Source organism: Coregonus clupeaformis, chromosome 21 (genome assembly GCF_020615455.1).
Source record: "Coregonus clupeaformis isolate EN_2021a chromosome 21, ASM2061545v1, whole genome shotgun sequence".
Lineage (NCBI taxonomy): Eukaryota > Metazoa > Chordata > Actinopteri > Salmoniformes > Salmonidae > Coregonus > Coregonus clupeaformis.
Genome location: NC_059212.1, coordinates 938324 through 953047, shown reverse-complemented (window position 1 = coordinate 953047; position 14724 = coordinate 938324). Strand labels below are relative to the sequence as shown.

The 14724-nt window shown below is 42.7% G+C and overlaps 1 protein-coding gene across 1 annotated transcript; it reads left to right on the top strand.

Annotated features, from left to right (window-relative positions):
* Positions 1-10141: 10141 nt before the first annotated feature.
* LOC121534535 (zinc finger BED domain-containing protein 4-like) lies at positions 10142-11157 on the top strand. Its single transcript, XM_041841117.1, has 2 exons — positions 10142-10274; positions 10488-11157. Exon 2 carries the CDS (start codon positions 10570-10572, stop codon positions 11146-11148), a length of 579 nt encoding a protein of 192 aa, XP_041697051.1. The 5' UTR covers positions 10142-10274; positions 10488-10569; the 3' UTR covers positions 11149-11157.
* The last annotated feature ends 3567 nt before the right edge of the window (positions 11158-14724 follow it).

The window sequence follows — 14724 nt, the reverse complement described above, 5'->3', positions numbered from 1 at the left end:
CTTTATCTTGGCCAGGTCGCAGTTGTAAATGAGAACTTGTTCTCAACTGGCTTACCTGGTTAAATAAAGGTGAAATAAAAAAATAAAAAAATATGACAAAACATTAATTAAAGGTCAAATTACATCTCCTGCGCTAATTTATATTGGATAAAAAGTAATGCAGAACATGGACCAGTCTAGTTTAACGGGAAGCCTTCTGAAGCTGACAATCTGTAGAACCAGCCTGGACTCAGAGCCATACGAAATATATATATATATATAAAGGGCAACTTTCATTTTAGAAGTGGGGGGGACATAACTTATTATTATTATTATTAAACAGTACCAGTCAGAAGTTTGGACACACCTACTCATTCAAGGGTTTTTCTTTATTTTTACTAAACACAGCAAAAAAAGAAACTTTTTCAGGACCCTGTCTTTGAAAGATAATTAGTAAAAATCAAAATAACTTCACAGATCTTCATTGTAAAGGGTTTAAACACTGTTTCCCATGCTTGTTCAATGAACCATAAACAATTAATGAACATGCACCTGTGGAACGGTCGTTAAGACACTAACAGCTTACAGACGGTAGGCAATTAAGGTCACAGTTATGAAAACTTAGGACACTAAAGAGGCCTTTCTACTTACTCTGAAAAACACATAAAGAAAGATGCCCATGGTCCCTGCTCATCTGTGTGAACGTGCCTTAGGCATATTGCAAGGAGGCATGAGGACTGCAGATGTGGCCAGGGCAATAAATTGCAATGTCCGTACTGTGAGACGCCTAAGACAGCGCTACAGGGAGACAGGACGGACAGCTGATTGTCCTCGCAGTGGCAGACCACGTGTAACAACACCTGCACAGGATCGGTATATCCGAACATCACACCTGCCCGAGTTACACCAGGAACGCACAATCCCTCCATCAGTGCTCAGACTGTCCACAACAGGCTGAGAGAGGCTGGGCTGAGGGCTTGTAGGCCTGTTGTAAGGCAGGTCCTCACTAGACATCACCGGCAACAACGTCGCCTATGGGCTCAAACCCACCGTCGCTGGACCAGACAGGACTGGCAAAAAGTGCTCTTCACTGACGAGTTGCGGTTTTGTCTCACCAGGGGGGATGGTCGGATTCGCGTTTATTGTCGAAGGAATGAGCGTTACACCGAGGCCTGTACTCTGGAGCGGGATCGATTTGGAGGTGGAGGGTCCGTCATGGTCTGGGGCGGTGTGTCACAGCATCATCGGACTGAGCTTGTTGTCATTGCAGGCAATCTCAACGCTGTGCGTTACAGGGAAGACATCCTCCTCCCTCATGTGGTACCCTTCCTGCAGGCTCATCCTGACATCACCCTCCAGCATGACAATGCCACCAGCCATACTGCTCGTTCTGTGCGTGATTTCCTGCAAGACAGGAATGTCAGTGTTCTGCCATCGCCAGCGAAGAGCCCAGATCTCAATCCCATTGAGCATGTCTGGGACCAGTTGGATCGGAGGGTGAGGTCTAGGGCCATTCCCCAAAAAATTTCTGGGAACTTGCAGGTGCCTTGGTGGAAGAGTGGGGTAACATCTCACAGCAAGAACTGGCAAATCTGGTGCAGTCCATGAGGGACACATTATTCAATTTATGTTAGTCACATGTCTGTGGAACTTGTTCAGTTCATGTCTCAGTTGTTGAAGCTTATGTTCATACAAATATTTATACATGTTAAGTTTGCTGAAAATAAATGTAGTTGACAGTGAGAGGACATTTCTTTTTTTGCTGAGTTTCTTTTTTACATTGTAGAATAATAGTGAAGACATCAACACTATGAAATAACACATATGGAATCATGTAGTAACCAAAAAAGTGTTAAACAAATCCAAATATATTTCATATTTGAGATTCTTCAAATAGCCACACTTTGCCTTGCTGACAGCTTTGCACACTCTTGGCATTCACTCAACCAGCTTCATGAGGTAGTCACCTGGAATGCATTTCAATTAACAGGTGTGCCTTCTTAAAAGCTAATTTGTGGAATTTATTTCCTCCTTAATGCGTTTGAGCCAATCAGTTGTGTTGTGACAAGGTAGGAGGGGGGTATACAGAAGATAGCCCTATTTGGTAAAAGACCAAGTCCATATTATGTCAAGAACAGCTCAAATAAGCAAAGAGAAACGACAGTCCATCATTACTTTAAGACATGAAGGTCAGTCAATATGGAAAATGTCAAGAACTTTGAAGATTTCTTCAAGTGCAGTCGCAAAAATCATCAAGCGCTATGATGAAACTGGCTCTCATGAGGACCGCCACAGGAATGGAAGACCCAGAGTTACCTCTGCTGCAGAGGATAAGTTCATTAGTGTTACCAGCCTCAGAAATTGCAGCCCAAATAAATGCTTCACGGAGTTCAAGTAACAGACACATCTCAACATCAACTGTTCAGAGGGGACTGTGTGAATCAGGCCTTCATGGTCGAATTGCTGCAAAGAAACCACTACTAAAGGACACCAATAAGAAGAAGAGACCTGCTTGGGCCAAGAAACACGAGCAATGGACATTAGACCGGTGGAAATCTGTCCTTTGGTCTGGAGTCCAAATTGGAGATTTTTGGTTCCAACCGCCGTGTCTTTGTGAGACGCGGTGTGGGTGAATGGATGATCTCCGCATGTGTGGTTCCCACCGTAAAGCATTGAAGAGGAGGTGTTATGGTGTGGGGGTGCTTTGCTGGTGACACTGTCTGTGATTTATTTAGAATTCAAGGCACACTTAACCAGCATGGCTACCACAACATTCTGCAGCGATACGTCATCCCATCTGGTTTGGGCTTAGTGTGACTATCATTTGTTTTTCAACAGGACAATGACCCAACACACCTTCAGGCTGTGTAAGGGCTATTTTACCAAGAAGGAGAGTGATGGAGTGCTACATCAGATGACCTGGCCTCCACAATTCCCCGACCTCAACCCAATTGAGATGGTTTGGGATGAGTCGGACCGCAGAGTGAAGGAAAAGCAGCCAACAAGTGCTCCGCATATGTGGGAACTCCTTCAAGACTGCTGGAAAAGCATTCCAGGTGAAGCTGGTTGAGAGAATGCCAAGAGTGAAAGCTGTCATCAAGGCAAAGGGTGGCTATTTGAAGAATCTCAAATATAAAATAGATTTGTTTAACCCTTTTTTGGTTACTACATGATATGTGTTATTTCATAGTTTTGATGTCTTCACTATTAATCTACAATATAAAACATTTTAAAAATAAAGAAAAACCCTTGAATGAGTAGGTGTGTCCAAACTTTTGACTGGTACTGTATGTATATATTTTTCATCCAGTCAGATAAACACTCCAAACAGCCTACCCGACCACTTGGAGGCGTCCGCGTGGTCCTAAAGCATACCGTTGTCTCGTTTTGTACATTCCAATTATAAAACTGGGGGGGGTGACAAAAATGTGCAAAATGTACTATACATACAGTATTTCTGAGCACCTCCATAAAGCAAACAACTAGCAATCCAAAGGTTGCGTGTTTGAGTCGCATTGGGGACAACTGTAGCATTTTAGCTAACCCTTCCCCTAAGCCTTATTCTAACCTTATCCCAATTCAGCTACCTGATACATAAATTATACTATACGTAACCAATTCATATGCTATTGTACTACCAGGTAAGATGTATGGGTCCCCGCTGAATAAGTTTGAAATCCACTATACTTAATGGAGGGAACAGATGAAACATACCAAATCCTACGAATTGCCCTGAGAACAGGTTGGTAGAACTGTGAGTCACCTGCTTTCTTTCCTCTTCTTGCCTGATAGCACAATGTTCGGTTTAGCCATTATGACTAAACACAGAAGTTGGTGACAAACACAATTTTACAGTATGGAAACTAAACTGGCATCTGGAGGGATTCTGGTCCCTGATCCCAGGTACGAACAACTCAAAATGCTCTCCATCCAGGGAAGCTGCACTGCGACTGATCCTGTGGCTCTTAAAATGTGTCTCTGGCTGTCTGTCTGTCCGTCTGGGGGTGTTGGGGGAAAAATGAAGATGATAATTGTCCATTCGATCTATGATTATATTGCCATACCGCAGTTTCTCTGGATTAAAGCCATACTAATTAAAGGTCTCCTTTCCTCTGGCTTAGCCTACTAAGCCCCACTGCCAGTAGAATGCTGGTTACTTGTCCAACACTTTGAAAGCGTAAATCAATCACCATCAGCACGCTAGCAATGCCATGCATGACAATTCGCAAGTATTTCCTCCGCACAGAAGCATACCTCACTGAGCAGTTGTCCAGTAATTTGCACCCACCACGCCATAGTGTATCTTGACCTATAGGTCCAGCGTGCTTGGGAGTTATTTTGGGTGGGACTCCCTTTCTATACTCCTCACCTTTGACCCTTATCGGAAGGTGTTTTGGTTTCCGTGGCGACAGGCGGCGAAACAAACAGTGGTCGAATGTCCTCACAGACCCACAGACATTCCCCCTCAGGGTCACTCACCAGCAAAAGGGGGGGTGGGGGGGGTTGGTCTTGGGTTCTGGTGTGCATGAGGGTAGATGCAGAAGTGTCACCTAAGCACATCTTCCATCTGATAAAAAATTCTTAAAGGGTTATTTTTTTAATGTAATTTTTATATAGCTTCACGAAGAGACCGTTATGAAAAAGCTGGCCATGTGTTAATGAATGTAGGAATTATGGAGGTAAAGCCTACTGTTTAAGATACAGTATGTTTTCATAATTCACTGGGGACTTGTGTATGGTAATCTTATGCCCTGTAGATGGCAGCCTTCAGTCTATAAAATGAAAAAAAAAGATGTTTTGTTTTGGCTGTCAAGAGCTACAGACTTGAAATTGAAATTAATTGAAATATCTAGCGTGAAGAAAATCAATTTCAACCTTAGTCGTGAAATAAATCTACATATCTGCAAGGCTCAGCCAGTCTAGCCTCATAAACAACATTAACATTGCACACATACATTCACCCAAAGAGACAATGCCATTGCTATTAATAGACACACACACACAAACACACAGGTCTACATACAAATGGGTTTTTTATACAGAGACACACTATCATCAGAGATGTCCATACGTTATTCAGAACAAACACTCTCAATGTCCTATACTTAAAAACATACCAAATGCATTGACACATTTAAAAACAAACTTAAATCACTAACACATAAACACAGACACACACACACTAAAACAATCCCACTAAGGGGTCCACTACACAAAGTGGATGATGAACATGAGACCGGGGATAGAATAAGCTTCATTATCCCTGAAAGAAGATACATCAATTATCATTAATCATTAATCAATTATCTCCATTTGGTCCAACTTCAATTGACTGCCTCAACATTAGGCCTACTTATTATATTTTGGCTATTTTTACACTGTTATCAAGGGTGTTGTGAAGTGCTGACTTCACATTTTTCTGCCGAATATGTAACTAATTTACATTTCACCAATTGGAGAGTGACTGGCTCTGCTAAGTGAGAGAATTTGAGCCATGATGGCAGCCCTCAAGCTCCCTGCAGACTAATGCCAAAAAACTGCTACAAAGAGGTATTTTTGTCTAGTGTGCCCTTGCCAAATGTGGCATAACCCTTATGTCACCTATGTATATGATATTTAATTATATTGTACAATTTTATGAAATAATGATTTGGGAAATATTTATCTCATGAGTGTGGGGTGGTGTGGCCCTTTCTGTCGAATGAGGTCATTTCTGGACAATATTTGTGTCCATATCAGAGTTTTGCAAGCGAACCCTCAGAAGCAATAATAGTTCTTTATAGTATTTTTTATGAAGCCTTCATAAGATGTACTTAAATATGTTTAATGTGTGACTCACTTTATTTGAATTTACAGACCATTTATGTTGAGAACTTCATATGTCACTGTGTAATATTTCAGATGTTTGCCCTGGGTAGTTGAGAGCTGCTGAGAGCTGACAACAGTGCATCCCTTCTCTGTGTCATTGAGGGAGAAAGCGGAGGGGAGAGCGGCAAAGCCGCTTGGGTAGAACACGTCCGCTTCTATTTGTCACCGCCGAGTCTCAATGGCTTCTGGGAGCCCGCACCTCCACCGTTGTGCATCTGCCACACAGAACCCGGGCCGGGCCACCTGTTGCCTGCTCGCCACCCCGGGAGGGTAAGGCTCAGCAGTCGGCAACATGAACACTCAACCCTAACCCCCTCCCCCCTTTTCACACGTATATGCCCACCCCCCACATGGGCATGGTACATGGACACAAAGAGGGTGGTGAGGGTAAATGAGGAAAGGAGGGAGGAGGGGGTTGGAGGTTAATGTAGTCAAGCAGGGCAGGCTGGCAAGGAGGGATGGCTGGCGGGCGGGCGGGAGGGAGGGAGGGAGGGAGGGAGGGGGGAGCCCGCCTGCCTGCCTCCCCCTTAGGCCAGTTCCTCCCCTTCCACATGAGTCACTCCACAACACACAGGTCATCGGCTCCCTCAACATGCTAATGAATGAATCCAAAGCATGCTGAATTAAACTGCAATCACAAGATGGGCCTGTGATGTCTTAGTCAAGCTGTCTCTTGCATTAAGGTTATATAATTGAGTCAGTGGGAGATAGAGGGAGACCGGGCTGTGTGTAGGAGGCGTAAGGTAGGCCTATAGACTAGCTCGACTTCTCTCCCTCGGTTTATGGTTACGCCCCGATATTAGCATGCCCATTGGAGGGTTTCAAAGAACAAGCTCGGAGGAGGAGGAGGAGGCAGGAAGCAACTTAAATGGGATATTATTGTTAATAATTTCATTGTTTCATTGAAGTTTGAGTTTTTTCAAGATAGTAGTGTGTATATTAAATGTGTGATATTATTTATATGTAAACATACCATATTTTGAGTGGAGCAGCAGAGTGCATTTGAAAGATGAAAGAGGGCAATTTTCTGTAAAAAAATAAAATAAAATAAACGCGTACTGTTTTTATACATTGGAAACATTCGATTTGAAAGGAAATTCAGTACAATCAAACCCCTAAAATGTTCCATGGTCTGATTTCATCCTATTGTAACTAGAAAGAATGGCAAGCTAGAAAAATGCTGGTATTTCTGTGTTGCACACAAAAATATCTACACATACTCCAAATAACAGACTAGAAAACGGAGCAGTACGGTTCGTGTCAATTTCTGCTTGGAAAGCAGACAACAAATACATGATATGCATTGGATAACGTCAACTCAATAGTGATGACAAGATACGTTAGATAGACAACAAACCATTTATCGTGTGCTTATGTTCCCAGCTTGCTTGCTGTGGTAGGGAGTCTGTCTGCAGTGAATGCTAGGCCCATGCTGACTTGTGCAGATGTGTTGTTGTTTTCTCCCTCTGTCGCTTTCCTAGCTGGGGGCCTGGAAGCTGCCATTGCTCTGACTGCTATCAGCATAGACGGGACGGAGAGGAGTGTGTGTGCGCCCGTGCCAGTGGGTGGGCTGTGCATGTGTGTGTGTCAGAATATATTATAATATAACTTTATTATCCTATGAGGGGGTCTGGGTTAGTTTAGTGGTCCACGTTTGTAATGTGATTTTTGGACCAGATGCACTATGGAAACACGACCACAGTTCCCCCAGATTTCATTTCACTCGGTCATGTGGCCTCCAGCACTCTACTCAATCTAGGTTCAAACTCATTTTTCAAACAACCGCGCCGTTTCCAACACAGTCATACCCTTCTGTCATTTTGGAGACCTATTTCAAAATGGGGGAGGGAGGCAATGCCTGTTGTGAATGTCTATTTTTATTCTTGAATGAGACGATTACTCTAGTAGATTGAGCATACTGTGATATCAATCTGTCAACGATGAAACACACTCACGCAAAGAAAGACACACAGCATACACTGGCTGTGCCCGGGGGCAGCATGCAACATGTTTGTCCTCGGCATACATCGATCCACACGCCTGGCTCATTATGATAATTCATCAGGCATTCTTTGAGTGTGCCCTTCAGGGTCCTGAGGGTGCAGGTGAGTTCTCATGTCTCTACTATATGGCATGCCCTCTCTGTTTATTTGCGTCCATTTAAAAAAAATGTAATTGATAAATTAAATGAAACTAATTGTAACTTTGTGTCAATTGCTGTGCGTGTGCAGAAGGGGAATGATCTTATAATTTTTTTGCTGATTAGGATGTTTTCTAACTCTTGGGTATTTAAGGTACAGTATTTCATAGAGGATCAAATCCTTACTTGAAATATGCACCAATTGACATTTGATGCATTATCATATTTAAGTTGGGAGTGAATGAGCTGATCTCAAGTTAGATTTCGACCCCCAAGAGTGATATTGTTGAGACTGCCTCAAAATGTTAATTGCATTTGATAACAAGGTCTTCCCACATGCTATCTAACATTTTGAGTTGATTAGTCTGTGTAAAAAAGTTTTCATATTCAGACAATAAATCAGATTTTTAACTAGCATTGGTCGCATTCATTTGGTACCAAACGGAAGAGAACAGACTGAAACAGGGGGGGATTACGTTTCAAAGCGCTTTTCCATTGCAGTGATGGAGGATCTGTTGGCTTCTGGTTTGTTCCAGAACAGACTCATGGAATCAGCCCCTGGCGTCTCCCTGGAGAAGCCAAATTAGATGGCTGTAATTTTGAACAAGTGGAAGAGAGCAGGCACTAATGATATCTATTCAGCTGTTATTTTTTTCCTAGCCTGGGCTTTCAAATATAGGTCAGGCTGATTCATACAGGAGTCAGCCTTGCAAAACAAAATCTCTCTGGCCGACAATATGGAAACGCCAGACGTGTTAGGGCTGACTCTGACTCTGTCGGAGCAGCCTGACTGCTATCATTTCGTCCGTCTCCAGCTCAGTGAACTCTCTCCATCCATCGCTTAGTGTTGTGCATCCTATCTGCGCTGACAGTAGAACTGCCTAGTCGGACACATGACTCACGTCATAATGGTTTTATGGCTAATTCAGGTAGAGATATTTAGATGCATTAGCATTGTGCTATGCCGGTGCAATACTGCAATGTTGTTGTTCATGTGTGACTGATCGGGATTCGGATCTGGGTCTTCTGCTTGCCACAAGACTGTGTTAGCCCGCTGAGCTAGGTACATTTTTTAGGTCCCAGACAAGGTTACTCATCACCGAGTGTGGTTCCGCAAACACCCCCGCTATACTTCACCCCACCTTTGACCTTCTTTTTCATTTGCAAGTTGTATTGTGTGAGTTGTAGGTTCTGTTGAATTATTTGCATCATGATCGTGATGAAAGCTCTATTTTTGACCAGACTCCTACCTTTTACTAAAGGCTACTGACTCATTGAGTTTATGTATAGGATTCAACATTGTTAATGGGCAAGTAATGTGATTAGGTTGACAGTGTTTACTGGTTTAAACACAACAAACAATGTTTTGATATGACGAAAAGGAGCAGTTAGGATGTGCTAAATGATTTCTGGAGGTACAGGATAACTGCAGTGCAAGTTTAAATAAATCCAGACTATACTCTATGGGGCTACTAGATTATACAGTACTTTGGTCAAATTTGTGCTATCAGATGTTATTGGCCCCGGAAACCACATGTATACATGTGCTGATGCATGGTTGTCCGCAGAGTTTGTCTAGGGGGTGTGGTTCAACCAATGCATTCCTCTCACTGAAAAACATTGAATTGGCAGGGTTTTTCTATGCGTCCTTTCTGTTTTTAGGGGCCCTTGCCCGGTCTGCAGTTGGTAACTTTTAAGCAGGGCAGCAGACTATTCTATGAACACCCCTGTCAGGGTCCATCACATCAATTTGGCTTGTAGGCATTGTTTAGTCCCCAAAATAGAGAAATGACATCATCATCATGCAAAGTACAAGGGATGACTGAACGCCTTTGCTTTGTGTATAACCTAGTGTTTGTACTAGGGCTGTCAAAAATAGCGCGTTAACGACGTTAATTAGTTGTTTGCTGTTAATTACGTCAATTTTTTTAACGCATTTCACGCATGCGCAGTGTGACAAATTATTCAGGTCAGGAAAGTGGTTGGGAGCTAGAGGCGAGATGGAGCAAGGTGAGCAAAGTGGGCCTATTGACGGATTCAAATATAAAAAGAATGATGATGGTACAGTTAACAAGTACAAGGTTATTTGCAAGATTTGTAAGAAGGAGTTTCAATTTCACCGGAGCTGTTCAAGCTTGAAGTACCATGTCAACGCCAAACATGCGTTTGCTGGGCCGTCAGATTCTGTTATCGCAGCCCTGGACAATCAGGAGCACAAACTCGTTTTGCCGACCGCAGCAGAGTGGGATAAACTGCAGAGGCTGGAGACACTTCTAGAGCCATGCAGGTAAATCAGTCTGTAACTTATCAAATAACATCGCTTTGATTATTTTCTGGAATGAATTAAACCAAGTCAAATATCAATAACATGTATCTATGTAAAAAATAATGATGATGATAATAATAATAATAATAATAATAATAATAATAATAATATGTTGATAACCACTGTTCTAATAATACACTGTCTCTGTGTGCATGTGTGTGTTTGTGTGCGTAGGTATGTAACTGAGCTCCTGGGTGGAGAGGCCTATGTCTCCTGTTCTGTGGTACTACCTTCTCTCTGCCACTTGCGTCTCAAGATGGAAGCCTGTGATGAGGACCCTGCATATGTGGTGAGATTCAAGACCAAGTTCAAGGAGGACCTAGCATCCCGTCAAGAACAGCTCAACAATGCATGGCTCCAGATTGCTACAGTTTTGGATCCTCGTTTCAAAGACTTGAAATGCCTGCCCAAGACAGACAGGGAAGAGGTGTGGACCACACTTGAAGGGATGCTGCAACAAGAATCACCCAGAAGGTCTTCACAGACACATGATGATGGGCCACCCAGGAAGAAAATCAGCCTTCTGCAAATGGGCTCAGATTCAGAATCAGAAGATGAAGAGGTCCAACCTGCCATACAGAGGTACAGAGCAGAGCCCACCATTAAATTGGAGGACTGCCCCTTGAGGTGGTGGGCATCTCATTCAGGAGCCCATGAGAAGCTGGCCTCACTAGCTCACAAATATCTAGCCACTCCTGCAACCACTGTTCCCTGTGAACGACTTTTCTCAGTTGCAGGTCACATTGTGAACAAGAAAAGGTCAGCTTTACTTTCAGAAAATGTGAACAAGTTAGTTTGCCTCAGCAACTGGCTGAAAGATGATGAAGCTCAGTAGATTTGAAAGGTGATGTTCAAACAAAAGACCAGTTTCAGTGCAACATGTTATAGTAGTTAGCAACTGGATTTTTGAGCAACTGGATTAAAGAATGGAGGAAAAGGTAAAAGATTGTTCTTTGGTTTGATTTAAAAGTTTTATTGAAAATGTTTTTTTCCACAGATGACTCAAATTGTGCAAAAATGTGGTAGGTCACTGTTATGATTTGACTACATTTATTGCTTTCTGTTCAATTGAATACTGTAAATTGTACATCCTGGTTAAGAGGAATGCCAAAGAGGAAGTGATGGAACATTACAAAGACAAATATTATGGTGTGTAGTATGTTTCAGCTTGATTTAAAACACCATTATTTGGCTGTGTTAATAAACAGACATAATATGAAAATTATGTATCTGTGTCCTGTTATTTATCTTTTGGTATGCATTTCAGAAAAAAAATTGTTAGGATTCAGGTGTAATTGCAAATAGTGATTAATCATGATTAATCCACTGAAAATTCTGATTAATTTGATTAAAAATTTTTAATCATTTGACAGCCCTAGTTTGTACATTTGCTTTTAGGGCATAGACAGCCAGAGGTTAGTATCTTTTTGACTTTGAAAGTGTTGTGGGAGTGCACATTCTTTCCTGAAACTAAGGTGAAATATTCCAGTAAAATGACAGGCTGTGATTAATAGCTTGTCATGTTTGATTCTAGGGCATGTGGTGTATTTGTCAGTCGTTCTAGGGCATATCATGTAAAATATGGTTATTTGGAATGGATGCAGATCATTCAGTGCTAATAGAATCTATTTTGAACTTTTTAAATCTAGGTGAAGGGCCTCATTTTTAGTAGGGGGGCTTTACTTACTTTTCTCACTCACTCACTCACTCACTCACTCACTCACTCACTCACTCACTCACACACAGGCATGCAGACACACACACATACATGTACTGTATACGCATCTCTGTGACCCTTAACCTGATCCTTTCCACTAAACTCATTTTAAGCATCCCCTCTGACACTGAGCTGCACTACTCAATATCCCTCTCAGCCTATGACCTCTAACCCCTATCGCTCTCCTTTCCAGAGTGACCCCTGTCCCTTTGTGTACTGTATCCAGCTCATGGGATATTTGAAGGACAGGCTTTGTGACAATTGTTATTTTAAGGGTTTGGCCCTGTCATGTTACGCACCATGAGGGCCCAGAGCCAAAAACTGTTACACAAGCCTTGACCCCCCGCAGGTGATCCCGGGATCATCCCACTGTAACCAAACAGCAGCATTGTCGTGTGTGTGTGTGTGTCTCTCTGTGTCCTTTGGTCTCACGAAACACAACAACACACAGTCGTCTCCTAATGCTGTTATTGTGATGCTGTGGATGACACAAACGGATTTTGGTCACACTGTACAAAGCTGCTTACAGAGAATAAAACTGATCTCATCCAACAAGCAGCCTGGAGACTTAAGAGATGATGAGGACGAGAAGGCGATTAACTTATTTTATAACTGGCTTACTGTATAAATGTCTCTGAACATGCTTCGAAAAGTAACCTGAAGAAAACATTTATTTAGTTTACACTCTATTCTTCGTGAGAGAGACCACTGAGCCTAATGGCAGCCTTAAATCTGTCAAATCTAAAAGCCTGTGTAACACAGTCCTTCTCTGCCAGTACATGCTACAGTCAACATATTGTATACATTAAATGACATCTTGTGTTATAAAAAACACCTGTCAGGCACTTTGGCTAAAGAAGGGCTGGCATCAGTAAGAATGGGTAGGAAGGATAGTAGGGCCATCCATCACCTTCAGCTGCTGTTAGCTCAGACAGCAACTGATATATTTAAGCAATAAGGCCAGAGGGGGTGTGGTATATGGCCAATGTACCACAGCTAAGGGCTGCTCTTAGGCACGAAGCAACGCGAAGTGCCTGGATATAGCCCTTAGCCGTGGAATATTAGCCATATATCACAAACCCCTGAGGTGCCTTATTGCTATTATAAACTGGTTACCAACGTAATTAGAGCAGTAAAAATAACAGTTTTGTCATACCCGTGGTATACAGACAATTAGCTGTCAGCCAATCAGCATTCAGGGGTCAAACCACCCAGTTTATAATGGCAAATGACCAATATTGGTCGATTTTAACAGAAAGACTGAAGATCTTATCTTCTGGCCGGCGCCTTTGGGGTGTTGGCAGTCCCCTGAAGTGGAAGTTGTATCTCTTTCCTCAAAGATTTGAATGGCACTCCCATTAGTGGCGATTTCACATTTAACTTGGCAGTGGGCAGTCGGGATGGGCACGGTTAATCGAATATCCGGATATCCGAACTGACATTATTATTCGATTACTTGAGTGAGTGTTCATAAAAAAAAAAGCTTTGTTTAAATTAAATTATCCTTGTGACATTTTTACCTACAAGGATATACCATTACATTCTTAATTTAATAAAACAACAAACTTTTGAATGTATTTGTTATACTACATTCCCTCCAGGCTGCCCTGACATCCAGGCTCCCGAGTGGCGCAGTGGTCTAAGGCACTGCATCTCAGTGCTTGAGGCGTCACTACAGACCCCCGGTTCGATTCTAGGCTGTATCACAACCGGCCGTGATTGGGAGTCCCATAGGGCGGTGTAGGCCATCATTGTAAATAAGAATTTGTTCTTAACTGACTTGCCTAGATAAATAAAGGAAAAATAATTTAAAAAAACATCAGTATGCTATTTTCCCCACTTCAAATAGCGATTACAGGCGCTCACCTAACAGAGTTTCCACAATACCTGACACAGATCAATGCAAAACACTCACCAGAAAACATTTTTGTAACAGAATCAGTTATATAATGTCGAAAATCAGACTTCTCTTTCGCTGTTGCAGCATGTCCACTGTTTACCTCTGCCATGTGCATTTACAGTACATGGTTCTGATTGCTCGAGAGTCTGTAGCTATTTTTTTATTATTTTTTTGCATTTATATCCGAAAAAATGCCATGATATTATTTGAATAGTAAAATAATTTCAAATGGCCATCTCTAGTGGGCAGTGGGCACCCCCATAAATCAAGCTGACGTCTTCCTCTGTAACATATATGCTGGGAGTCAGGAAGCAGGTGCAGAAGGTGAGTTTAATAAGGAAACGATATCGATGAACAAACATGAGAAGCGTACAGAACGTGAGAGAAAACAATACTACCTAATGACTGATGTCAACTGAGGGCAAAATAAAGGGGGAGTAATCACAGAGTAAATTATGACCAGGTGTGCGTAATGATGGGGAACAGGTGTGCATAATAATAGTTGCCAGGACCGGTGATTAGTAGACCGGTGACGTCGAGCGCCAGAGGGAGGGAGCAGTAGTAAGCGTGACAGTACCCCACCCCCGACTTGCGACTCCAGCCGCAGGACTACACCGGCCAGTAGGACGGCCCCAAGGGCGAGGAGCGGGCCGGTCCGGATGGCGGAGATGGAAATCCCGGAAGATGTTGGGGTCCAGGATGTCCGCCACCGGGACCCAACAGCGCTCCTCAAGACCACCATACCCCTCCCAGTCCACCAGGTACTGGAACCGACCAACACGACGTCGGGAGTC

Coding starts and splice junctions, on each gene's coding strand:
- LOC121534535 (XM_041841117.1), top strand. CDS start 10,570: ATGGAAGCCTGTGATGAGGACCCTGCATATGTGGTGAGATTCAAGACC.